Raw genomic sequence first — 27,290 nt, forward strand, 5'->3', positions numbered from 1 at the left:
TTTTTGAAGTTGACTTATTTTTAAAAATTAATTGATATTAAAATCAAGATCAGAAAAATTTAAATCAACTTGTCTCCTAAAGCTATACAGACAATCTCTGTACTTCCATGGTACTTATGTATTCTGAATAACCACAGCTTTCCATGAAAATGCATTTGAAGTTAGGCAAATGCTTGGTATATCTCTAGCTTCTAACAGGAACTTGTTTGTTGAATAAAATACTAAGTAAAAAAGAAAATATTATTTTCCATAAAGAAGATCTCATTTCTTAAATGTTATTTAGAAAAACAAAAAAGTACCTTTAATCGCATGAATAGCGGTGATACCTGAGAAAATTATTCATTTCAGACAGAAGAGCTTAATATTTTATTGTGCTGCCTAATCTTCTCCTAAAAGAAATCATTTCTTCCCCAAAGAAGTTACAAGAGACCAAGAGCATGCTAAAAATACTTTATTGTCATTAATAAACACATTAAATAGACATAGTAAGTGTAATACACTGTACATTTGATGAAACACAAATAGCATTCATCAAGGTTAAAAAAAAAAATGCAGCCATAGAATGGAAAGATGGAACACACACAAAAAATGAACAGTTTTCAAATGTTGCATGACTTTACCATGTGCCATAGACAGTCTACGGACTTTCTGATAAACTCCAGGGGACTGAACACGCGTGGTTTGGAGAGAGGAGCTGCCGGATGTTCTGCAGGAGAAACATTAGCACCGGGAGTGGTGCTCACTCCGGGCCCGGTGCCGCCCACTGGAAGAAACGGCACTGTGTTTCCTTACCAAGAGGACACACAAAAAACTTCTTCCCGTTGTTAGGGCCCATCTTCAACACTGTCCTCAGGACGGAGCGTTTGCCGTGGTTGCAGAACGGGAAGGACAGGTCTGCCCACTGCCGGGACAAACAGAGAGATAGGAGAGCGTGGAGGGAAGCGAGGAGTACCCAGGGGCTCGGCCTGCGCACCTTTGGTCAGTGCCATGTTGCCTTCATTGCTGTGACTATCAATTTGACGTCGTAAAACCAACAGAAGTCATTCATTGTTACCATTAAAAAAGCCTATCTATATATATATCCTATATAATAAAGATGTAATATGCAAATGGTCTTCATAGCGTAACGACCGACCGTGTAACGACCGGATCACAGATCAGTAGGAGGGTGGGGCAGCGAGCTACAAGCAGGCGACAGTGAGCTACAAGCGGGGGGCAGAGAGCTATAGAAGGGGGCAGGGCAGCAAACTATGAGGGGGGGCAGAGGGAGCTACAGGAGGGCAGCAGCGAGCTACTGGTGAGCTACTGGCGCACAGATTCATGTGCAGGGCTACTAGTATATATCTATATAAAAGCCTAATATGCAAAGTGTCCCCTTGGGAGTTCCACCTACCGGGGAGTTTGCTCGCTATGACGTGCGCTAACCACCAGGAGGTGGCAAGGAACGAAGGGAGGCCCCAGCCAGCAGCCGACAATTGCTAGGACCCTACCGTGCACGAATTTCATGCACTGGGCCTCTAGTATCCTATAAGAAGCACCTCTTACAATTTTGCTTGGATCACACAGAAAATTGCCATAATTCAGAGCTTTCCTTTGTCTTGCTGTGAAGCAAATACCAATGTTCCTGCAGATCGATTTTAGTTACTGGTGAAACTATTAAGATCATCCGGTCAGTGTGAGTCAGTGGTTGAGGATTTACCTATGAACCAGGAGGTCACAGTTTGATTCTGTTAGGGCATATGTGTTAGTTTTGGACTTGATCCCCAGTTAGGGGAGGCAGCCCATTGATGACTCTCATCATTGATGTTCCTCTCTGAAATCAATAAAAATGTATTTAAAAAAAAACAAAACACTATTAAGATCAAAGAATGTCCATGATTCTAATACTAGACTTCCTCATCTCCTAAGCAAAGAACAAATCCAATAGAGAATTACTCGAACTAATTTAGGCAGTTCCACTGTGCTACTCTTGTTCTTATTAAGTTTGGCCTCAAGATGGGTATCAAGCAGGCTGTGATATGATTAACGTTGCTAATATTTCTCCATTACGTCTATAAAAGCCTCCCGAGGAGCCAATCTGTGTGGTAGGAGGGAGTCAATCTTGTGCCGGGTTAAGATCTGAAATCATGATCAGATTTTCCCCGGGAACTTCCTGAGGAAGATCCTGCATTGAAGACAGATATTTCCCCTCTCAGTAAGGCCAACCTGAACCTTGTGCTCCAGCTCAGGAACAGATCCGTTTTTCTCTTCTCTGTTACACACCAGATGAAGCAGTGAAAAGCATGTATCTTGAAACACGAGAGTGACACTCAGCACAGTGGATGCTCACACTCTGAGGAATGCAGAGTGAGAATGACCAGAAGGACCTGGTTCTTTGTTGTTGTTGTTAATCCTCACCCGAGGATATTTTTTCCATTGATTTTTAGAGAGTGGAAGGGGAGAGAAAGAGAGAGAGAGAGAGAGAGAGAGAGAGAGAGAGAGAGATGTGGGAGAGACACATTGACTGGTTACCTCCTGCAAGTGCCCCAGTGGGGAACAGGGATCGACCTGCAACCCTTGATCAGGAATGGAACCCGAGACTCTTCAGTGGTGCATGGGCTGGCACTCTAACAACTGAACCACACTGGCCAGGCCCAGAAGGACCCAATTCTTGTCTCCCATCTCCCATTCATTTTCAGGGGCACATGCACAGATCAGCGAGGTGTGAGGAATCGCCTGCGTCTGCACTGTTACTGTGCCATCGCTACTGTTGGATCAAGCTCGAGCAGTGGGAGTCGCTAAGTATACAGTAAACCCAAGGCATGGTGATGGTTTTTCCTATGTACCTCTGTGCAGGGCACCCGAAGGTCTTGATCACAGCACCGAAATGAAGAAGAGCAAGTATGCATCTTGAATTATTTAGTCCCCTGCGAGAATTACTCAAGGCCTTTCTATTTTATAAACCAAGGGCGACACTTCTATACCACGGCTGCGAACAGGAGACACTCTACTAATACAAGAGCTATCGTGTGATTAAGTTTTGTGATGACCCTCCTTGAATTTTAACTCAGGCTTTAGACTGAATGTCAACATGGCTATTTGAAATTTAAAGGTGAGACCGGAAAAGGATGGCTGTGTGCTACATTTCAATGGCCGCAGTATTCAACTACACCAGAGCAAGACTGACAAATCTCACACTTACTTCGAAAAACCCGCACTGCGCTTCCCTGGGTAGAGGACACGTGTAGAAGGGCCTGCCCTTGTTCTCGCCGTCCTTGCTCACGACCCGGAGGACGCAGAGGCGGCGGTGCTGACTGCAGCGAGGGGCGGGAGCCATGGGCGCACAAGCACCATCTGTCGTGTCCATCTGAGGTTCCCTGTAACGACAGGTGACAAAACAACTACCGCACCTGGTGCGAAGGGGACCACTCACAGCTCCTCACCCCGTAGAATCCGCCTGTGCAAAGTAATCGTATCAAAAAGTGGACCCTGGTCAACTCTAGGTAACCACGCAACTGCTAAGGCTAATTCGTGGTTTTCCCAGGTAAGTCTAACTTACTTCCTAAGCCACCTGTGTACCCAAAGCATGTCATTTCAATCTTACCTAATAATAGACAAACATGTAAATTGACCGTACCTCCGCTACGCCCACCAGCCAATCAGGAGTGAATATGCAAATTAACCAAACAAAGATGGCGGTTCATTTGCATATGCAGGCACGGAGCGGAGACTGAAGACAGTGTAGAAGGAAGCCAAATGCTACAGAAGGGAGCAAATCAGTGGAGAAGGGAGCGAGGCAGCGGAGATGGGAGGGGGCAAGGCAGCAGAGAAGGGAGCCCTATTCTTACAGGAATCTTCCTGCAACGGGCCTCTAGCATGTAAATAACAGCACAGCTGAACGGTGATGCAATGCAGCCAGCTTCGTTAGCTTGCATCCGTGATGGTTGGTTCTTCTCGTGCCCCACATTAGTGCGGCCACTTTTATTTCCGCTAAAATATTCTCAGGCCCAGCTGCCCTCCCACCTGGCAAAGTGACTAGACACAGTCTTCACTCATTGTTTTCTCACCACAGGCAAACTCTCAGCAATGGCCCTGCCTCGTCAAGGGAGTCGCTCCTTCCACTGTCCACTTACAAATGGTTTCCTACACTTCCCTGGGTCAAGGCCGCTGTAGTAGCCGCAGCCACGGTTCAGGGAGGAGCAGGCAGCTAGCGGAGCGGAAACGTGCCAGATGTGAAACAGGTCAGGATCCTGGTGCTTACCATGAGACTTACATAAAGTCTATTAAAGGACAGCACTTTATTTTAGACTGATAGAACATGCCCGGCCAGTGTGGCTCAGTGGTTGAGCGTCGACCTATGAACCAGGGGGTCATGGTTTGAATCCTGGTCAGGGCACATGCCTGGGTTTTGGAGCTAGATAAAATTCAAGTGTATCTAAGGACTGGTCTGAAAACAGGCCTCACCAACGTGTTGATGAGATCAGTAATTAAGAGATCAAAAGGCGAATTGATTATCATACAATTATTAAAGAAAAGCGGCACTGGCTGCAAGGTCTCTGAGGGGACCACCTGCTCTAAAGGTACCACGTGGAGAGCTCCTGCTTGGCGTCCTGTCCGCAGACGAACACTGCAGCTGCCAGACAAGCGGGAAAATGAGCTCAGTGGCAGTAATTTGCGATTTATTCCTGGGGAAGTGGCTGGGTGCAGGAGGGCTGCTGGGTAAATGCATCCCATCACTTGGCACTTATTTTGCTGGCGGATCTTGATTGGTTTAGAGGCTCAGGCCTGGGGTTCTTTATTCCACAGGTGCCCAGCCGCAGCGTCTCCAAGCAAGGCCGGGAGCTGTGATTAATCACACCACCCTCCTGCTAATGGCTCAGGAAGAAATCACTGAAATTTAAGGTTCCATTAATGTTTTTTTAAGTCCCTAATTCATTAGTGAAATTGTCCGAGATTGTCTACAAAGCACCAAGGAAATAAAAATAGGACGGGATATTTCATCTGGGTCCAGCAAATGCCACGGTATTTTAAAACGATCACATCTGCTGCTTTTATGCTCAAAAAGGCTCCTTGAAAAGGGTTTCCCTACAGGACTGCTCCCAGCTCAGACCTGTCACCGGCTCCTTTGTGAACCTTCATCACGAGCCATGAAATAGGGTTAGGAAGAGAAGATGGGGTGCTGATCGAGGTAAAAGCCTGGCCCCCACACTTTAGTTCAAGCGTCTATCATTTGAGAGTATGATGGACAAAACATAAGGCAGTCATTTTAAATGACTAGAGGCCCAGTGCAAGAAATTTATGCACGGGAGGGGGGGTCCCCTCAGCCCATCCTGAACCCTCTCAAAATCTGGGACCACTGGATCCTAACTGCTCACCTGCCTGCCTGACTGGTCACCCCCAACTGCTCCTCCCGGCGGCCTGGACTCCCCATGCAGCCTGTTCGGTCGTCCGTTCGGTTGCAATGGTCCTTAGGCTTTTATATATATAGATTATACACAAAACATTTTTAAAAGTCAGCCAGGGATAAATCATCGGGATTCACTGCTGGTAAATTTAGAGTTGGGAGGGAAACTTGAGATAGAAGCATCTACTGACCAAAACTGACTCAGAAATCTGTTAGGGTTTAAGGATTCCCAGGGGTTGGTCTAGGAGTATACGCCACGTGGTCCCTCATCTCGCTGCCCAGAGGAAGAATCTGTGCATCAGCCCAGACAGAGCTCACCAGAGACCTAGCAGCCAGACCCCTCTGAGGTTACCTGAGAGCCCGCCCACCCCACGCTAACTCTCTCTGCTCCGCCCCCATTGGAGAGATGGGATGTGTGGGAAGACGACTCTTGGCGTTCACTTCATTTGGAATCTAATGAACAATATAAACTGACACACAAAATAGGACCAGAGGCACAAAATAGGATGCAGGGAACAGACTGACCGATCTCAGAGGGGACGGGTGGAGAGGACTGGAAGAGGTTAACCAAAGAACACACATGCATATATGCATAGACACAGACAAGCATAGCCCATGGACACAGACAACAGTGGGGTGAAGGCCTAGGGCGGTGGTCGGCAAACACATTAGTCAACAGAGCCAAATATCAACAGTACAACGATTAAAATTTCTTTTGAGAGCTGAAAACCGACTCCTGCGCATGGGCCACGAAGTTTCAATCGCACTGTACGTGCGCGCCCGCACGTGGTATTTTGTGGAAGAGCCACACTCAAGGGGCCAAAGAGCCCCATGTGGCTTGCGAGCTGCAGTTTGCCGACCACTGGCCTAGGGTGGGGCGAGAGCTAGGTGGATGGAGGCAAAATGGGGGGGAGGGGGGGATGTAATAATGTCAACAATTTTTAAAATGCTGAATATACAGCATTTCCTTTCTGCAGGGAAACCTCCCCAGCAAACAGCTCGGGGAAGAAAGTTGAGATGTCCCTCTGATGGAGGCTGGCGTCAGGCTGGGCCAGCTGGGACGCCCGGGGAAAGCACTGAACCAGGAGGGAAGGAGTGTGGACAGACAGCGCCAGCCGCTGCCAATAATCACTAAAGAACAAGAGGCGACAGTGTCATTAACTTTCCGTGTCTCAGCGACATCAACGGGGCCTTCCCCGGAGGCCCTGGCACTCGCGTGAAGCACACGTGGCGGGGCGGTATTTACTGGCTGGAGGCGCAACTCTCTCACTGCAGACACACGTGCTCTTTGGGCCTTTGTGGTGGAAACAAAAACCACCCTCCCACTGGGCTGTCTGACATACAGCCACTGTCTCTGGCAGAAATGCCACTGAAAACATCTCAGCTCGTTCTTTAGCACAGGAGACACTTACTAACCTGCTGCCAACGGTCGCCTCCCTTCTGGAAAAGCGATCTTCCATTGGAAGGAAATAAAATGAAAATGCTAACAGTGGTGAACCGGTAAGATCATGGGTGTTTTAAATATTTTTCTTTATAGACTTCCCAAATGTGCTGTATTGAGCACATACATGGTTACAGGCAGAAAAGAGTAACTTGTTACCGAGGTGGGGGATTCTGTTTCTCATCCCCTTCTCCTCTCACATTGTAAACTGGAGAAGGAAGAAGCACCTGACTGCCCCCGGCTCTCAGGGTGTGACTTACAGGACCGCAGCCGTCTCAGCTTCCTTCCTGTAGGTGACTTTGATGACACTGATACAAAAATGAGAAGCAAAAGGTTGTAATTATGTAGGAAGGAAGGAAGGAAGGAAGGAAGGAAGGAAGGAAGGAAGGAAGGAAGGAAGGAAGGAAGGGATATTTCCAAAAGAGGAACCTGACAAAACTGCTTTATACAGTGGCCAATTAGAAACTGGATTTTTAAAATGTGAAAATGTTATGTATAAAATTCAAGTGACTTTATCTACATCTATAGCAACGGCAAATTTAGCCCTAAGTCAAAACCCACCCCAGGGACTCAGTATGGAAAATTGCTATTTTTTTTTAAATATATATATTTTATTGATTTTTTACAGAGAGGAAGGGAGAGGGATAGAGAGTTAGAAACATCAATCAGCTGCCTCCTGCACACTCCCTACTGGGTATATGCCCTTGACTGGAATCGAACCTGGGACCTTTGAGTCCACAGGCTGACGCTCTATCCACTGAGCCAAACCAGTTAGGGTGGAAAATTGCTATTAAACCAAGTGCTTGTGATCACTTAAAAACAAACAAACAAACACACAAAAACAACACACACACACACACACACACACACAAATAAAATAAAATAAAAAACCTTAACGCCAATGCCTTCGAGATCAAGGTGGAAGCATCCTACCTGTTAGAGAGTCCAGGGTCGCGACTTCCGGAGCCTGGCGAGGAGCCGTGGGCAGTTTTCAGTCTTTTGCAGGCGGGACGGCGGAGCGTGGAGACGGTGGGGGCTACTAGGAGGCTTGTCGTGTTGGGTGGTTGAGTTGTACTGTTGGCTCTCTCCTCAGAGGGGCGAGGCATGTCCCGGAGACAAACCTTAGTGGGAAGAGGGCTTTGAAACCCCCCATCGAGTAGCCCGTCTGGGCTTTTCTCTCTTCCCGAAGGCCTGCATTTATTGCTGAAATCCGTCAAGACCAGGGTTGTCGTGCCAAAGGCAGTTTTCCTGTTGATCTTCACTTCTGAGCTCGGCTTTCCAAAGCCGCTGCAGGGGTACTTCACCAAGTCGCTCACGGCAGCGGGGTTTTCCTCATTCTCGAGCCCGGGATCTGGAAGGAGAGAAGGAATTCTGCAGTGTGCCCAGAGATGGGATACTGAGTACTGGAAACATGGTCGTATTGGATGAAAACTTTCAGTTCACGTATTACGGTGAACTAATGTGTAGAACTAATAACACCAAGTGAGCTTGGGCAATTCATCATTAAGCTCCTGTTAGGCAAGGAAGCATAACATGCAACAAAGTTTTAACAACTCCGAGGGACCCGGAGCTGGGTTTCGCAAAGACTTTCACTTGCTTCCTATTGCATTGAGGCATCTACATCAGGGGTGGGGAACCTTTTTTCTGCCAAGGGCCATTTGGATATTTATAAAATCATTTGCAGGCCACAGAAAATGTCCACTTAAAAGCCAGCCTGTTCTATTTGGCCAAACATTTAATGAACGCACCCCCAATCCTGTGGCAGGGCCAGACCAAGTGATTTCACGGGCCTAATGCGGCCCGTGGGCTGGATGTTCCCCGCCCCTGCTCTGAAGGTTCTTCAGCTCTCACTTTGGTTATCACCAGGCAGGGGTACAGCAGTGGTAACTGGGAGGTGATGTGTCTAAAAGCTTCAGAGCCAGTAGCTAGAGGCTGCGTCTGCGGCGGGAGTGGGGGTGGTCAGGAATGTTTCGGGGAATGACAAGACACAAAGCAGAAGGCTCATCTTACCTAATAATAGACAAACATGTAAAGTGACCATACCTCCGCTATGCCCACAGCCAATCAGGAGTGAGTATGCAAATTAACCCAACAAAGATGGAGGGTTAATTTGCACACGCAGGTGCGGGGTGGCCGGGCGGGGCGGGACGCCTGCTATGACGGGGAGGGCGGGGGTTGGGGGGTGACGGAGGGAGCTACAGGAGCGAGGACGTGCCAGCTCCCGGGCGGTGGGGAGCGAAGCCAGGGGAAGGAAGCCTGTTCTTGCACGAATCTTCGTGCAGCGGGCCTCTAGTTAAAAATAAGACGAATGACAGAGATTTACAAAGCACCCTCAGATTTTGGAATCTGTACTGTAAGGTATTCTGGACTGTAGGTAAGGTAGATGTCTATCAGACTCAGAAAACAAACCATCAGGAAAACAGCAAGCAGGCTCAAGGCACTTGGGATAGTTGCAGTGAAGGTGGAATCCTAAGGCTGGCTTTCTGAGGGCTCCCAGGAGAGGCAGATGCGGGAGGGAGAGGCAGACGTGGGAGGGAGAGGCAGACGCGGGAGGGAGAGGCAGACGGGAGGGAGAGGCAGACACGGGAGGGAGAGCTGACGCGGGAGGGATGCGGTCCCTTTGTCCCTCCTGCTCTGTGCCAGGGGCCACGTGGCCCTTCCTTCCGACCCAGAGAACAAAGGGAACAAAGCGCCATCCGACAGTGAACACCACGCGGGGTCTCGAAGTCAAGAATGAATGTTCTCATCTCTAATTGAAGAAAGAAAGAACACTCTGAGAATACAATAGAGGCCAGAGGCCGCATCCACGCGAAGGTTCTTAATCACAGGTTTCCTCGAGGTTTCGCATTCTCCAAATTGTGAACCACAAAGAGTTATTCTGTGGGATTTCAATGGAATCAGCACAATTGTCCGGGTAAAGACTTTAATAACAAGGGGTGGGCAGCCTAAAGAAGAGAGGGAAAATGCAGCGCTTTTCTGTTCCACCTGCAAAGATATCCTTACAGAGACCCTCCCTCCCCATTGATGAAACCTTGGGACTGAAAGACAGACTGCGGAGTTGCTGAAATCTGCATAAAACAGAGCTTTCCTGAATAATTCATCAGGACCCCAGAGCGCAGATGGGATCCTGTCAGTTCTCTGAGACACAAAGGCGCACACTTTTCTAGCACAAGAGAGTTTTATCTTCCCTCCCGCCCCCCAGAACATCAGCGTGGGGTACGTGCAGCGGAGTGTTGCCCTGGTTAAGAGACATCCAGCCAGAACAAGGTACGCCCCCGACTGGTGTAATTAAAGGTCTGTGAGAAGGAACGCATTCCAAGTCCACGTTCATGCTTACCAGCAGGCCTGGGCGCCAGGCAAGCGTCGCAGGCCTGGGCAGAAGGCATGTTTATCAGGGTGCAGACCCCACACGCCCAGGCCTCTTCCCACTTCCTGGCCACGTGGTCCCCAAGATGGTCCCGATGGGGCGTGGGGCCGAGGGCAGTGTTTCTCGTTGGCGGCTTGCTGCGGAGAATTTTTACAGTTGACCATCAACACTGTCATTACTGCCTTGCTCTAATACATCCTGGGTGTTGGGGGAACTATTACCGAACCATTAATACACCCAAATGCCACAGGTTTACTGTTGCAAACTATCTCAATAAAATGCCTTCCCTTGGGCCCTGTGACGGCTGTTCAAGACAGAAATACCAAATAAAAGATCTTATTCAGGATCAAGGAGCTGTGGTTTTGTTACTGTTCTTTTATACCAACTAAAAATAGTTGACATAACCACCAGGAAGCGTTTCTCAAATAATGTTTTAACTAAGAGGTTCTCTTCCCAAAGCAAAACTAAAATATCTTTCTTCAGACTAATCAGGGGAGAGGAAGAGCCACGTGGACATTAGGACATTGACAGTGAAATAAAGTTTGCCGCAGCCGGTTTGGCTCAGCGGACAGAGCGTCAGCCTGTGAATTGAAGGGTCTCGGGTTCGATTCCAGTCAAGAGCACACGCCTGGGTTGTAGGCTCGATCCCCAGTGTGGGGCGTGTAGGATGCAGCCTATCAGTGATTTTCTCTCCTCATTGATGTTTCTGTCTCTCTCCCTCCCCCTTCCTCTCTGAAATCAATAAAAAAATATATTAAAAAAAAAAGAAAAAAAAGTGAAATCAAGTTTTACATTTTCCTCAGGTGCCTCTGGAATTCTCCACGGAAACTACTAAGCCCTGTGCCAATGGGCTGGTCTATAATGATGACAAGAATATCCATCCTCCTGTTATCTCACTGTGGTCCACCCGTCAGAGGAGGGGCTATGGAGGTCAGGTGACAGATGGCGTTTTACTTCAAGGTCATCCCGCAGAGGGCCCAGTGTGGCCCTGGACCCCATCTGTGGTTATTTTCCCCGTTCTCAAAAGCATCATTGCAACAGACAGACTCAGCTACCAGGAAAATCACCAGTCAGCTGTTCCACCAATAAGCCATACATTTTGTAAAGAGATCTCGTTCGTGTTTTATGTTATCCTATATAATAAAGAGGTAATATGCAAACGGTCATTACGCTGTGACGGGTAATGACCGATCACCAGGAGGGCGGGGCAACGAGCTACAAGCAGGGGAGAGCTACAGGAGGGCGGGGCACTGAGCTATGAGCGGCAGAGCTATAGCAGCGGTGGGCACGGCGGCCAGCTGAGGCAAGCGGCACCGAGCTACTGGCACACGGATTCGTGCGCAGGGCCACTAGTTTATAAATAAAGCGAGATGTTTGAAGATTGTCTTTCCAGTTATTGACATATCTACACCTCCTCGTAATCACGTTGCAAACAAGATTGCCGCCGAAGGCTGCATAGTAACATCTGAGCTGGAGACTTTCCAGAATCAGAATTGGTCCAAAATTCACCTGTGGCTCCTCCTGGTTCTTGATGATGTTACTTACTATTTAATTTTTTAATTTTTAAATATATTTTTATTGATGTCAGAGAGGAAGGGAGAGGGAGAGAGAGATAGAAACATCAATGATGAGAGAGAATCATTGATCAGCTGCCTCCTGCAAGCCCCCCCAATGGAGATCGAGCCACAACCTGGGCATGTGCCCTGACCGGGAATTAAACCAGGACCTCTTGGTTCATAGGTTGGTGCTCAACCACTGAGCCACGCTGGCCGGGCACTATTTCCTTCCAAGGTTCAAACGCTTCTGAGTTAGGTCTTCTTATTAACAGCCTGATAGCTATTCCGCTGTGGTTCCCTTATGAATGGCCTTTTATGAAAGTGGGGCCACTGCTACCCCGACTAGACGTCTCACCCTCTGTCGGCACGGTGAGCATCTTCTCTCTGGCAGTGAGGACAGAAGTACGTCATTCTGCTGTTCTCTCCCAAGCGACACACGGTTATTTTGCTGCGGCACCGACCACAGTGAGGACGCCCATAAACCTTATAGTGTTTGGAGACGGCAAGTCCAGCTTTACGGCACTAAAACCAAACAAAGGAACAATGTTATCCTCAAAACTGTTGCTAAGAGCCAAAGACAAGTTCTTGAAAGCCATTTCTGAAAATAATTTTTTTTAAAAATGTACGTTTGTATATACTAGTATGTCTGGATAATCTTTTCTTTCATCTGAGAAAAAGATACTGACAAGATTCAGCAATATTTGTTAAATAAGATTTCCTGTGACATAATTAAGTAATTATTTTATTACTTATTAGTATTCAAAATTGTTCTTTGAATAGCTTTACCCTCTTATCTAAATGGGATATAAGAGTTCCATAATTCAAAATGTCTTTCATGCTGTTAAGGTTTTAAAAAATTAAACGTAATTATGTAGTTAAAAGAAAAAGAGTAGATTAGCGTTAAAGCCGATTATTTTGGGAACTCGGAAGCTGTCCACTTTGTTTCAACAGCCAACCGAGAATTTAACAAGACCATCTTCTTTGTTGATCTGACAAAAGAGAGTTTTCAGTTTTTAATCCTCGATTCACTAAAAGGGAAAATAAAAATTCAAATGCCATCCTCGCAGAGAACAGGTTCCATTTTGGTATAAGTTCTGTTTCAAAAGACATTTGAGATTCTCCATCACAGTTTTATTCTGCTCACGTGCATTTAAGGCTCCCACAGAAAGAATATTTTGGGTTTACATCAGCAGTGTGAAATTTCAAAAGCCCAGAAATATGGCTGAAAATTACACACACATCACATTAATTTAAGCAAAGTACTGAAATACCAAACTTAATATGGGTAGGAAATGGATAGCTGTCTATAATTATACTAGAGGCCCGGTGCACGAATTCGTGCATGGGTAGGGTCCCTCGGGGTGTCCTACAGAGATCGGACCCCAGCTTGTGTCCCCAGCCTCACAGCCCCAGCTCCGGCCCCCAGCCTCTCAGGCCCGCAGCCCCTCCTGGCACCCTGCCTTGGCCTGGCACCGCCCCCTCACCTGCTCCACCATCCCGCCATGGTCCCACTGTTGTCAGGGCCCAATGGGGCTGGCAGCGCCTCCATTGCCACCCGCTGCCAGCACTGCGTCGCCAATGCCCACCAAGTTCCGTGCTGCCCCCTGGTGGTCAGTGTATGTCATAGCGAGCGGTTGAACGCCCGGTCTCCTGGTTGAACTCCCGGTCGAACACCGGCCGAGGGGACAATTTGCATATTAGGTTTTTATTATATAGGATTCCCTTGGAAGAATAAGTGAGAATATATAATACTAGAGGCCCAGTGCATGAAACCCGTGCACAGGTAGGGTCCCTAGGCCTGGCTGGCGATCAGGGCTCATTGGGGCCGTCTGGCCCTATTGGGGCCGGGCTTGCCAGGGCCTGCTAGCTGCTGGACAGAGCTGGAGGGACAGGGGGAAGGACCGCGGGAGGTTGGCTGGCTGTGGGAGGTTGGCTGTGGGAGCGCACTGACCACCAGGGGGCAGCTCCTGCATTGAGTGTGTGCCCCCTGGTGGTCAGTGCAGATCATAGCGACTGGTCAACTGGTCGTTCCGGTTGTTCAGTCGTAACCCGTCACTTAGGCTTTTATATATATAGATTAAAACAACCATAGATACTCAAGGCAGATCATGTAAAGCAAGAAGTTCATTAATATGTTAGGCAATTAATGAAGAATTCCACAATACCAGCCTTTCTGAACATAGTAAAAGTAGAAATTTGGAATACAGAAAATGGACTATGGATAAAAAATATTTGTGATGCTTTGTTTAAAAGATAAAATGTGTTTATTGAACTCTCTCTATATGTATGTATGTATATATGTATATATGCATAACTATAACTCGCAAAATTTATAGTTTAGCAAGTATTTATTTCATTCTCAAAATAGTCTTTGTGGTAGATTCTGATGGTTCCATTTTACAAACAGAAAGCTAAATTTAAAGTTATCTAAATAATCTCAACCACACAGACAGTAGTGGCAAAACCTGACTGAAATGAGGGCTATTTGAAGAAATTAATTCTCTCCAGGCTTCCTATATTTTACTTTTATATGCCTAAAATAGAACAAGAGTTCAAGTCGAATGCTAACATAGTTGTTCCCCAACGCAGTATAAAGATACTGGAACATAATTATAGTTGGATAAGTTCGGACTGACCTGTGACCTAAAATTTTAAGAGGTTAATTAGGCCCCTAACAGCACACTCTCCGTTACTGTACTTCCATACTCTGACCACTAGGTGGCTATATTCTGCCTTACCATTTCTGGTAGAATGGAAAGGGAAACCGTTGACATTTTCCACAATTGAAAAACACTTGGTCTTACCCTGTAGAAAAGAAGGCTGAAGTCACGTGTCATTTTCACTAGGTGTTGGGTCTGTTCTTCTGTTAACTGACAAACCTGAAAACAGAAAAGCGACTGAGGACAGTTTCATAATTTGCTCACGATAAAAAAATGGTATGACTCACCAGTTCTAGAGAACTGTAGATTTAAAATACATCCCCATCTTCTAGAACTCTGTCTCACACATCTACTATTTATTGTCATTAACAGTGGTTTTAGTTTTGTTTTTTAATTTTTTAAAAACATATTTTTATGGATTTCAGAGAGAAAGGGAGAGGGAGAGAGAGATAGAAGCATCAGTGATGAGAAAGAACCCCTTATTGGCTGCCTCCTGCACATCCCAACACTGGGGATCGAGCCCTCAACCTGGGCATGTGCCCTGACCAGGAATAGAACCATGATCTCCTGGTTCATAGGTTGATGCTCAACCACTGAGCCACGCCAGCCGGGCAATAGTGGTTTTATTTTTAATGCTAGGACTACAAATTTTAAAAATTCCTATTTATACATTTGAGTTCTAATTCAAGTGTTTATTGAATACATCTTCTGTATAAGATGGCGTCAAAGTCCCAGCACGGACTGTCAGCCACCTTAAAATTCTTGCTGGGTTTGCAAAGAGAGAGAGAAAAAGAAAAGAAGAAAAAAAAAAAAAAAGGCTCAGAAGTAGTTGACCATCAAGGTCACTACCAAGCTTTAAGAAGGTATGAATTTATATACACGCATTAATATCAAAGGACTTGTTAGCACATGGAAGAACTCAGGCACAGTCCTCCCTGCAGAATTCCTCCGTGACACGGCTTGGCATACACCCGTGTCACCCTCGCAGGATTAACCATCACGTGGCACGTGTGCTTTCCGTGGTCATTTCAGAAGAGCTGTCTGATGACTTACCCTGTGGCACGTGTATGAATGTATCTATGTCTATACACAGTAGAAACTAATGTATCAATGACTGTAAAACCTAAAGCCCTCTAATCAACAAAATCATTCTAAAAGCATCATATACATTTTCAATTACTTACTTAAAGTTTAAAACGTAGGCAGTCCTGAAGCTCATCTTTTTCTGACCATATCTTATGTACTTTATCTGGTTACGCCTTGAAACGTTAAACTGCCTTTTCAATAATTATGCATGTGCTTTTATAAGGCTAATAGCTAAACTTCAGAAATGTCATTAATTTTTAAGCTCTCAGACATTATGGGCAAATGACCTTTTACTAGATGAATGGCTGGCTTGGATGTCCAGATAAAAAAGTAAATAATCAATTTATCATCGATAATAGGGATAGTCCAGGTAGCGATACTCTGGGTTTGGTTTTGTTTTTCAGAAACATTTTCCATAGAGGTCTAGGTGATTGTAAAAGGCCTGTTGTTAAATTGTTTCATTATTCCCACATAACAGACATTGGGCAGTTTGTTTCAAGTGTCAAAAGGGAAAACCGCCTGGCTGGTGTGGCTCAGCTGGTTGGAGCATCATCCCATACTCTGAAAGGTCGAGGGTTTGATTCCTGGTCAGGGCACAAGCCTAGGATTTGGTTTGATTCCCTGTCCTGGTCCGCACATGTGCGCGAGGCAGCTGATCGATGTTCCTCTCTTTCTCTCTCTCTCTCCCTTCCCCTCTAACAACCAATGAAAATGTCCTCGTGTGAGGATTAAAAATGAATAAATAAATAAAGGCTGAGTCTCACCTAGAACTATTATTAACTGGTTTCTTTTAAAATTTATTTCCTACTGATTTGGATTTCATGAAGGCTGTCCAGGAAATAATTACACAAAATAAAACAGTATCTTTGTATTCACGTAAAAAAAAAAAAAGACTTAGTAATAGGGACCATTTGGGCCTGGCTAAAAGTCCTATGGGAGATTTCTTCCTTGGAAACTAAAATATACGTATCCCTCCACCCGGCTTAAGTTCTAACCTCTCCCACCGTCTCACAACTTTGTCCTGCTTAATCACCCTTCTCTTTTTTACACTTTTAACCTCTCCCATTTGACCAGGATTTTTCTCTCAACAGAAGAATAAGTTCACGTCTCTCCAGTTGAAGAACAAGAAAACGACATTAAACCAGTCCCTGTCCTGACATCTTCCTCCAGAAGTCTAGCACGTTCCCTTTATTCCCGCTATTTTAACAAGCACGGCCACATCTGGGTCCAGTTCTCACCAGTCACTCACTCTTTAGTCCCTGCTACTTGTCCATTCTTTTTTTTTTTTTTTTTAAATACTGTACAGCCCCCTTCAGTGCTCACAGCCCAAGGGTAAGGAGGCTGGGCAATGGTTTGAGGCTGCAACTTCCTCTGGCATGGGTCCACTACGAGAGGCCCACAGTGTACTTGTCCATTCTTATCATTCCATTAAAACTGCCTTTTCTGGCCGAAACCAGTTTTGCTCAGTGGATGGAGCGTCGGCCTGCGGACTCAAGGGTCCCAGGTTCGATTCCGGTCAGGGGCATGTGCCTTGGTTGCGGGCACATCCCCAGTGGGGGGTGTGCAGGAGGCGGCTGATCGATGTTTCTCTCTCATCGATGTTTCTAACTCTCTATCCCTCTCTCTTCCTCTCTGTAAAAAAATCAATAAAATATATTAAAAAAAAAACAACAAACAAACAAAAAAAAAAAACTGCCTTTTCTAATAAACAGGAGACACGAGCCTGGCTGGTGTGGCTCAGTGGTTGAGTGTCACCTATGAACCAGGAGGTCACGGTTTGATTCACCATCAGGGCACATGCCTGGGTTGCGGGCGGGCTCGATCTCCAGTAGGGGGCGTGCAGGAGGCAGCCAATCCATGAGTCTCATCACTGATGTTTCTCTCTCTCCCCCTCCCCCTTCCTGAGCTCAATAAAATTAAAAAAAAAAAAAAGGAAACATGAGCATGTGTTGAGTGTGAATTCAATTTTCCAGATACAAAAAGGAAGTTGTGCGCTGAGTTCACTCATCCAGTCAACGAATCTTTCTTTAATGCCAACCGTGTGCCAGGCGGTGTATTCTACACGCGTGGGCACACCGTGAACAGAGACACACCTTCCACCCAAGAGTCTGCATTCTAGCAGAGAGAGATTTCAAACAGCAAATATAACAAGCAAAGATCAGATGATGTTTGAACATGATCAGAATGGTATGAGGAAAATAAAAAGCAAAGCAAGTGAGGGAAGGCTGGGAGTATGAATTGGGAGGAGGGGATGCAACAGCGAATGCATTTTATTTTTTTATATAATTTTTTTTTTAAATTCTCATCCGAGGATATTTTTCCATTGATTTTTTTAGAGAGAGTGGAAGAGAGAGGGAACAACAGAGAGAAACATCGATTGGTTGCCTCCGTGGTACATGCCCTTGACCAGAATCGAACCCGGGACCCTTAGTTTCACAGGCAGACGTTCTGTCCACTGAGCAACACCAGCTGGGCACAACAGCAATTCTAAATAGTGTGGTCAGGGTTGGCCCCATTGAGAGGTTGACATGAGATCTGTTTGGGGAGCATGTCACCACACGACACATGGAAGTGTCCCATGCTGGTCTGTTAACCGTGTTTAAAAACACAGACAGCATTTTAAAACCCTCGTCACCTACTCGGACCGCGGGGTGGAGGCCACTGGCAAAGAGAGCTTCGTTTCGGATGATGTTGCCGACCCCAGGCAGCACGCGCTGGTCCATCACCACATCACAGAGCATCCGTCCCCGCTGCTTCCTCACTTCCCTTTCGGCTCGTGAGGAGTTAAATTTAGGCGAACACACATCCAACTCTTCCATCGTTCTTATCCTCCGTTGGCTTTCCGTTGAGTCTCTGTAGGAAGGAGTGTGAGACACGTTCGTCGTCAGTCTGGTTTCAACATCACAAAGTCTCACTTAAAATGAGCTTGGATAGGAATAACACTTCATGTAAATTGGGATATAAGAGTTATATAGCCAAGCGGTGAAGACCCTAACAAACTATATTACTTGAAGTCTCTTTTAAAATGAGGTATTGCCCGGCTGGCGTGGCTCAGTGGTTGAGCGCCAACCTATGAACCAGGAGGTCACAGGTTCGATTCCCGGTCAGGGCACATGCCCGGGTTGTGGGCTCCATCCCCAGGAGGGGGTATGTAGGAGGCAGCCGAATATATAATACTAGAATATATAATTCTCTCTCGTCATTGATGTTTCTATCTCTCACTCCCCCTCCATTCCTCTCTGAAATCAATAAAAAATATTAACATAAAATAAAATAAAAATGAGGTTTTATCAATTATAAAACATTTTTGAAAAATTCATTTACTTCCACATGTGACCCACTGTAGACCCAACCTTTAGGGTTTTGTAGCTGGAGGGCTTTTATTTTATTTTTCACCTGAGTTCTACCGACGAGTCAAAGAAACAAATCAAATCCTTGCTGAGCTGTACTTCCAGCACAGGAGAAATTCCATTTTTATTTTTATACTCAAGTGGGTTGATCCTGACGTAGCCTTTCATTCCAAAATGGATCCTGAAACAAAATCAAACCCCTTTCTGAGTGGCAGGAAGTAAATCATGTGTCCAATGGGTGTTCCTTCTCTTCACTGTGTGGATTCTAAGCAAACAAATGTTAGTCAGCACGGTCCCCCGGAAGGGCCAACCTTTTCTGTTCCGGCTCTGTACCTTCATCAAAACTAGAAGATGTGACAATCCGTTTTTCAATCCACAAATAAAATACATTCTGAGAGAAAGAATAAGGCCCCGAAAATAAGCCCAAGAAAACCTACCCGGTTCTACCTTCTTGAGAGATGAAACGTTTTTTATTCACGGAAGCGTCTAGCATCTCTCAGCTTTTGCTCAGATTCAAAGGCTGGGGATGAGATGAGGCTACATTTAAATTGCCTACAGTTTGTGTATTTATAAATTCTACAAAGCCACTAACACTCAAAGTCCTTATTTTCTAGCCACAGTGGCTTGGAAATGTTTACCCACTCCAAAAAGATATCTTCAGTTTGAGACACGTTTTTTTGTCCCGCCTAGTTTGGGATACACAATGAAACGATGCTCTGCAAAATCTTAAGCATTAAAAAAAAGACAGGTCAAAATGATACTGTCTTCAGTTCTCCTACCTTTACACGTATTGGGAAGAGGGGATATATAAATATTTACGGTTAACTTGAAAGCCACAATGTGGTGATAAAAAATTCATAACCTTTCAGTTTTTATAGGATTGATTAGCATGTCCCGTAAAAAAAAAAAAAAAAAAAAGGCAAGTGGCTTTGTGAGACCTCTGATGATGAAGATCAAACACCATTCTCAAGATGAAATACGGTGTTCTGCCTTTCACATCCTTCTCCTGATGGCTCTGCGGAGTTCATAAATATCGCTCTTTTGGCAGCAAATGTTGCCGCTCTGTGCTTCTAATTCCACAGCTCCGCGTTACAGCCTGGTACAAGGTTAGCCCGGCCAACTTTCAGAACGCGGGCTTTAAACTCTGTGTGCCCTACGATCAATCATGGGTGCATTTTACATGCCCATCGCTCCTGACAGGAGAGATGGGAGGCCGTGAGCACTCCATGATTTAGTTTATGGAGGCTCGACCCGGCGAAAGGTGTGCACTGCCGTGCCCAAGAGCCGCCGCGCCTCAAATCTTCTCCGCGGCGTGGCTCGTAAAGTGGATTCTAAATCACTTTCTGTAATGAAGCTGCATCCACATAAAACAATCGCAAAGGTTAAGATGCCATTCAAATGCTGGAGTGGCCCCAAGAAGAACCCTGAATCCAAGGAGTGTGCCTCTTTTTGGTCTTCTAAAGAAATCTACTCAATTTAGGGGGAACTATGCATAGAATAACTATTTTTTTTATCTTCTTTTTATTAAAAAGCTAAATGTTGTGATAACTGAGCCCCGATAAACCAACGGATTTTGTGTTTAATGTTCAGTACCTCTTAACGTAAACTGAGAAAAATCTGTACCATGAAAACGTTCCAGGCGCAATAAGGACCTACACTGTTGTAACAATGGCCACACTTACCGATCTCAATATGGGACCAGGACACAGGCCCACGCTACATTTACAATCAAGAGTTAGATTTGCTTTTCCAGATTCCTCATTGGGCCCTGGCTGGTGTGGCTCAGTGGATGGAGCGTCTACCTGCGAACTGAAGGGTCCCAGGGTTTGATTCTGGCCCAGGGCACAAAGGAAAAAGACAGGTCTGCTTCTACTTAGGATATAGATGCTAAACAAGGAGAAGAAAAATCACATTTATTTGAAACTGAGGTGTGGTTGACATATAACATCCTATTGGTCTCAGTTGTATGGCATAATGATTCGCTATTTGTATACGTAGCAAAATAGTCACCACAACAAGTCTAGTTAACATCCCTTACCTTACCCAGTTACCCCAAAAATGTTCTTTTTCTTGCGATGAAAACTTTTAGGATCCACTCGCTCAGCAGCTTTCAGAAACGCCATGCGGCGGGTTACTAACTGCCGTCGCCACCCCGCTGTGCACCGCACCCCCTGGCTTTCTTAGTTTATAACCGGAGCCGGTGCCTCTGGGTAACGGTCGGCTTCCTTAATTGCAAGTGACGAGGACCCAACTCAACGCAACTTAGGCATCAGGGCCTCACGGGACCTCAGGAAGGGCTGAAGTCGCCCCTGCAGGGAGGCGGGGTGCAGCCGGACCTCAGGCACAGGTGGGGTGAGGGCCCAAAGCGCCGCGGGACTCCCTCTGCTTCTCGGGGGCTGGTTTTCTCCCCCAGCACCGTGCACTGGGTCCCCGGACAAGCCCAGGGCCAGGGCCACCTCCCTGTTCATGTCACGTCCCCAGCTTCCTGCCTCACAGAGAGCCAGGCCCTGCTCAGCCCCCATCAGAACGATGGGAAACACTTAGACGGGCCCAGCAGAGGGTGTAGGAGAGAAGAGGTTAGGGAGGTTACGTTCAACTTGAACGCTGGTGACGCTAGCCAGACGACCAGTGTCCACGAGGAATAATGTCCCCAAGGGACAAGTGGGCATGCCGGGCAGACGACAGTGGGTGTTTACGAATGTGAAGTACAGGATTCAGTTAGCATCTTGATCACATTCTTTTTTGCCTAACTACAGTGGTCGGCAAACGCATCAGTCAACAGAGCCAAATATCAACAGGACAACGATTGAAATTTCTTTTGAGAGCCACATTTTTTAAACTTAAACTTCTTCCAACGCCACTTTTTCAAAATAGACTCGCCCAGGCCGTGGTATTTTGTGGAAGAGCCACACTCAGAGGGCCAAAGAGCCGCATGTGGCTCGCGAGCCGCAGTTTGCCGACCACTGGGCCCTAACATGTTACAGATTACAAAAACAGATTGCAAAGACTATGTCTGGATGGTCACTTTTGTACGCGGCATCTGAGGAGTTCCGTAAAAACTTGTTAGCACGCTGAGGAGAACTGCCAGCTGAGCTCTTGCCTCTCTGTCTAGAGGACCGTTATCACTGAAACGGCAATAAATTACAAAATCGATAATGCAGAAAGCTTCTCCACGGCGGCCAGGCCTCTCCAATATTCACACATAGTTTCTGCGTGGCTCTGATAATTGCAAACCATCAGTCACATCCCTCCCAACCTGGAAAGAGCCAAGTGTTCTGGAAAGAGAGCGTCATTAAAAAAATATATCCTTCAAATGTCGGTGCAAGATGTAACAGCTGTGTTCACGTGGACTGCCAGGGGCAGCGTGTAGGGTGGGCGTGTCCAGGCGGGCGGATGGGCAGACAGGAGATGCACGCACCACTCACAGAGATTACACCGGGCGGTGGGACAGTGAACGTGTCCATGTGTTGGTTCTTCAGTTTGCTCTCACGAGTATTTTGTTACACGTGTAATAACACATTAAAAACGAGTTTTGTTTTTGCTTTTAATGTGTTATTATATGAAGAGCGCCTGGCCGTGTCCAGAGGTGTAGGTATTAGCCACACATACCACAACGGCACAGCTGAAGCCAGGGTGTATGAAATAACCCGCAGAACCGGTATTCTCCGGTGCTGTTACGAGCGCTGGAGCGCTACGGTACATGTCTCAGTGAGAGAACTACCCCTCTCTGATTTGTATCTTTCCGAAGCATGTGCATTACTACACTGCACTGTCCCTGACCGCGGGCCAGGCCTCCAATCTAGATTCACAACCAACGAACCCCAGGAAGATGCATGGCCTGCCTGTCCGAGGCCCTCAAAGCCACGGGCCATTTTAATTGTGCAAAGCTGCGCCGCCTTCAGGGGACACTGGAAGCAGCATTAAGCACGCTTCCGGCCCTGAGCTCGCGGAACTGCAGGCCACCACCGGTGGGTGGAAGACAGAAGTCAAAAGGGAAGCCTGCATGTCCGTCTCCCGCTCCCAGCTCCCAGCCTGCAGCCTCAGGCGACCAGCACATTTCCGCGACAGAGTCAGCGACAGAGTCAGCCGTTCTCCCAAGAAGCGTGGGCCGGGCGTGCATTTCTTTAACTTCAACTGTGAACGGGGCTACCGTTGATTTTAGGAGGCTCAGTTATATTCCAACACCTGATCTGCCGTTGACCTTGAGTTGTTGGATCAAACAGTCGTCAAGGCTGCAGGGAATGAAAGGCAGCCGCCGCCACACTCCTCCCCACGTACCCCGAGACTCGCCCTCTCCAGGGATGGCGTCCTGGGGCTTCGTGTGAAGAGGCGATTGCCCTTGTCCGCTTGCTGATGGCCCTGCACTAGAAGTGACTCCCCCTTCTCAGCCCGGCGGGGAACCCTTGATAAGACCTGCCTCTCACCCTCCGGAAATAAACCTGCGCCTTACACCAGAGAATCAATACCATGTCAATGCTCCCCACCGATCTTACAGGGACTCCATTGTGTCCTACTCGGCTCGCAGCCAGGAGTGTTCAATCACCCAGCCCGGGACAATGAGGCAGCCCGCAGCAGAGACCTCTGCAGAACCCGGCGGCATGAGCTGATGCTATCACCTCCAGGTGGGCAGTGACAGTGGTGTCCTGGGACAGCAGCTGCTGACAACGGCAAACACCTCCAAGGACGAGCAGTGACATAAACTCGGAAGTAAGTCCTCCAAGCATGCGGGAGACGAGATGCAGTGAGTATCAATCCTATCACCTCTGATTATCTATATATATAAAAAGCCAGTGTCCATGATGACCGTGGCGGCAAACGGTATGAGCGTGCTGAGCCTCTAGTCTCATAATAGTCACACATCACCCCTTCTCGCCCATTATGGACCTGCAGTGGGAAGCCTGGGGTACAGTCAGAGGACTTTTAAGATAAAAACTGCCCAGTATCTTAAAGAGACGGAAAAACATTCAAGGAAGCAGCACCCATCGTTACGGCCTGCAGTGGCTCAGGCTGCGTGTGATAGACCTGGATTAGACGGCATATTCACCCATGGGCCTTTTTTCTTTTCCTGCAAAAGTTAAGAGGCAATTACATGCATTTCAACCTTTTTATTATCAAGGCAACCGAGGCAGCAGATTGCGTGGCCTGTGCCAGCAGAACAGCAGGGGATTTCCACGGGCCCCTGTGGAACAGCGGGGAGCCTGGGACTTCCGTGGACAGTTTCTGAATTCTACAAATACGTTTCCAGCTCTGTCCGAGGCTTCCGAGAGAGGAAGCAGGCAGAAAAACACAAAAACCTAGAGAACCATTTAATCCAAGCGAGGGGCTGTCATAAACCTCAAGAGGCTGATGTCGCTAATGCAATAAACATGTGGTGAACAGAGAGGGGAGCTGCGTAGGGAGTTCGGATAAGAACCACGGGCTGGGCTGTGCGGCTCGAGTACCTCTTGGGAAGTCCTCCGAGCCCATCCGTTTTTTAAGAAAAGAAATAAATAGCCCGGCCCTCCTCGTAGCCATGACATCACACTTTCTCCGGCTGCTGCTTACCGCTTTCCGTGATGGCCTCTCGGCCTCTTCTATTAGAGTGGAGCACGTCCTTCATGATTCCGTGTGACACCCGGCCCCCTGCACGGAGAGCCTCCCCCCCGCCGGGCGCATGGAGGTTACGATGGGCTGTACGGGTTTATCTTACCGCAAAGCTTTCGGCCCGAAGTACAGAAACAGCTCCTTCCCCAACGTTCCCACGCCGCTGTACGCGTGTCCACTCAGCAGCCTCAGGGAAAGCCCGCCGGAGTCGCTGTCATTGTTCTGTGTGGCAGCCTGGCAGAAAACACACACACACACACACACACACACACACACACACACGTGTAAACAAAATTATAATTTAATTCTTAAATGTGTTTCTGGTGCTTCCTGCCCAGGTGTGTTCCAATGAGGATTATCTCCAACAAGTCCCATGTAATCAACTGTTTACATACATTTTGTCAGATTACTAGGCAGTCATTTAAAAAAAAAGAGAGGCCACAAGACTGAGGTGGAAAAAACAAAAAAGGAACTGACGCTCAATCACAGTGAGTTTCTTCCAGGACCACACAGCTCTGCGATGTGGGAAGGAAACACAGGAAAACGATGTGAATGTCTTAACACCAACGAGGACACGGCCTTCCATTGCCAGAAGTACAGCCGAGGTTCCCGAAAGAGCCTTCAGATCGAAACAGCTGAAAATGGTGGGTGAAATATGACAAAGATATTCCGAGCTGCAATGATGAATGAGGAAGCCAGCAAGTAAGAGGATGAGGAGCTCCCCGACCCAGTGAGAGTGGGAAGGGATGCCAAGGGTGAGCGGCACCCCGAAGCCGCCCTATCAGGGGCATTTATGGGGCCCGTGGCACGGAGCTCCCGTTTTCACATCTGGTGGGTGTGGGGAACCAGAGAGCAAAGCTGGGCCCCCAGAGGACTCTAACCTGAGGCCTGCTCCCGCCTCCTCCTCAACAATGTCAACAATAAAGGAAAACGATACCCACCACCCTTCCCCCACCGCCATGCAAAACAAAGTGCACAAGGGATGAAGGGATAATAGGTATTGGAAAAAAAAAAAAAAGGTTGAGAAATGCCAGGAACTGAATTTTGTCCCTTCAAATCTTGAAACCCCCTTGTGCCTGGGTTTGAAACAGGGCCTTACAGATGCAATTAAGGTTTGATGAGGCCACCGGGTGGGGCCCTGATCCAATGGAGTTAGTGTCCTTCTAAGAAGAGACACCAGAGAGCTGGCCCTCCTCCTGTGAGCTCAGAGGAAAGGCCGTGTGAGAAAGAGAGCGGGTTTCTGCCCGCCAGGAGGCGAGCTCTCACCAGAAACCACACAGGCTGAACGAACCTTGATCTTGGACTTCTAGCTTCCAGAACTGAGAGGAGATAAACTTGTGTTTAGGCCTCCCAGTCTATGGCACTTTTGTTATGGGTGCCCACAACGGACCAAGGCAAGAACAGACACGACTGTTCCACTACTCCATTCACAGCTGCAGGGGCTACGTCAATGCCAGAGCTCCCCGACTGCCCCAAGTTCAGAAGGTCAGGTTGGCGGGGTTAGTTCCCTCCTTCCCATAAGAACTGGGGGGTCCACCACGGGTGCATGGTGACCCAGGCACAGCGCACAGGGGTGCTGAAAGGGGGCAGCCTTCCCGTTCTGCACAAACCACTAACAGGACCGGTGGGAGATGCCAGCACCGGGACTGCAGACACACAGGTCACCCCGCCCTCGGAAGACCTGCCTCTGGTTTCTCTATCTCCCTTGGATGAACCGGGGGCCTGTCAACGAAGATGGAGCCCTGGCCCGGCACGATGGAGGCCCCAGTGAGGAAATGCACTTGCCTTGTGCTTATACAGGAACCTGTGAGAGCCCTGAACTGAGAAGCATGGAGAGTCCCCACGGGTTTCTTCCTAACAAAAGCCTCCCCCCTGCCACTTACACACACCTCAAGCCCAGCGCAGATGAAGACAGTGGGTGCCCATGTACGTTTCCATGACAACCAACCGGCGGGCAGAAAGTTCTTATCAACTAGCCGGGACACTTTAAGCGGATGATGTAGAGAGCAGATGAAGATCTGTTATGAGTAAACTTTGCCTCCACGTCGGCGAGGTTTTATCCTTTGAGGATCTCGAATGCCTGAGATGTTTTAGCATTTTAAACCGTCACTTCTGAATTAAAGGCTCGCAGTCTTGCTTCCCCACTGCTCCATCGACAGCCTCTTCTCCCCTCCCAGCATTCTTTACCAGCGGCTGTTTCACCACGTGCTCGGACCCTCTGGCTCCTGCTCGGTTCCCAGCGGAGGCCGGTGGGCATCCGATCCCGTCTCATCCATGCAGCCCATAGGGAGGATGTTTGCTGCTACGGTCATTCCAGTGCTTGAACCGCCCCTAAATCTTTGTTTCCCAAGTTAAATCTAAAACGCAGCACCCACCCACGCTGTTGGAAAAGGCCATTCTGTGCAGTCCGTCACCCGCTCCACCTCCGTGAACCTGGGCTTCCCCTCGGGGAGGCGAAGAGCCCGCCCAGCCGGTGGGGGTCTATGGCCTGTGAGGGGGCATTGTGCCCTGGTCCGGGCTTGATGTCTACTCCTGAGTCCTGTTTAAGCAGCTTCACGTCAATGGCCCCCAGAAAGGTCCCCCCGTTTCTGTATTTCAGACCCCAGGGGAGGGTCCTTCCACTGCGGACAAAGTGGGGTACGTGCAATGGCAGTGCGTGTCCACCGTGGATCAGAGCCACCGGGGACCGGTGCGCAGTGGGGGCTGCATCTGTGCCCTCTCTCTCCTTCTGCTGTAAACAGGAGAACCTGGTGTCTCTGCTCAGCGACCTGGAATCGGGCCCTGTATTTTCCAGGACAATTAACCTGCCTTTAACCTTGTGATATGATATGATACGATATGATAACATAACACTCATGCTATAT

The 27,290-nt window shown here is 47.7% G+C and overlaps 1 protein-coding gene and 1 pseudogene across 1 annotated transcript in view; both read right to left on the minus strand.

Moving 5' to 3' along the window:
- Positions 1-455: 455 nt before the first annotated feature.
- The window catches only part of NEIL3 (nei like DNA glycosylase 3), a 34,828-nt gene continuing 7,993 nt past the window's right edge, over positions 456-27,290 (minus strand). The window contains exons 2-10 of the mRNA XM_008151919.3: positions 24,533-24,660; positions 18,890-19,024; positions 18,133-18,346; positions 14,552-14,626; positions 12,103-12,269; positions 10,162-10,328; positions 7,758-8,175; positions 3,182-3,356; positions 456-901 (exon numbers count right to left, since the gene is read on the minus strand). Coding sequence (XP_008150141.2) covers positions 740-901; positions 3,182-3,356; positions 7,758-8,175; positions 10,162-10,328; positions 12,103-12,269; positions 14,552-14,626; positions 18,133-18,346; positions 18,890-19,024; positions 24,533-24,660 — 1,641 coding nt within the window. The 3' untranslated portion in view covers positions 456-739. The remainder of the gene's footprint in view (positions 902-3,181; positions 3,357-7,757; positions 8,176-10,161; positions 10,329-12,102; positions 12,270-14,551; positions 14,627-18,132; positions 18,347-18,889; positions 19,025-24,532; positions 24,661-27,290) is intronic.
- Positions 16,790-16,910, minus strand: LOC114235276 (small nucleolar RNA SNORA42/SNORA80 family; annotated as a pseudogene).

This window comes from Eptesicus fuscus, chromosome 8, assembly GCF_027574615.1.
Source record: "Eptesicus fuscus isolate TK198812 chromosome 8, DD_ASM_mEF_20220401, whole genome shotgun sequence".
NCBI classification, from domain to species: domain Eukaryota; kingdom Metazoa; phylum Chordata; class Mammalia; order Chiroptera; family Vespertilionidae; genus Eptesicus; species Eptesicus fuscus.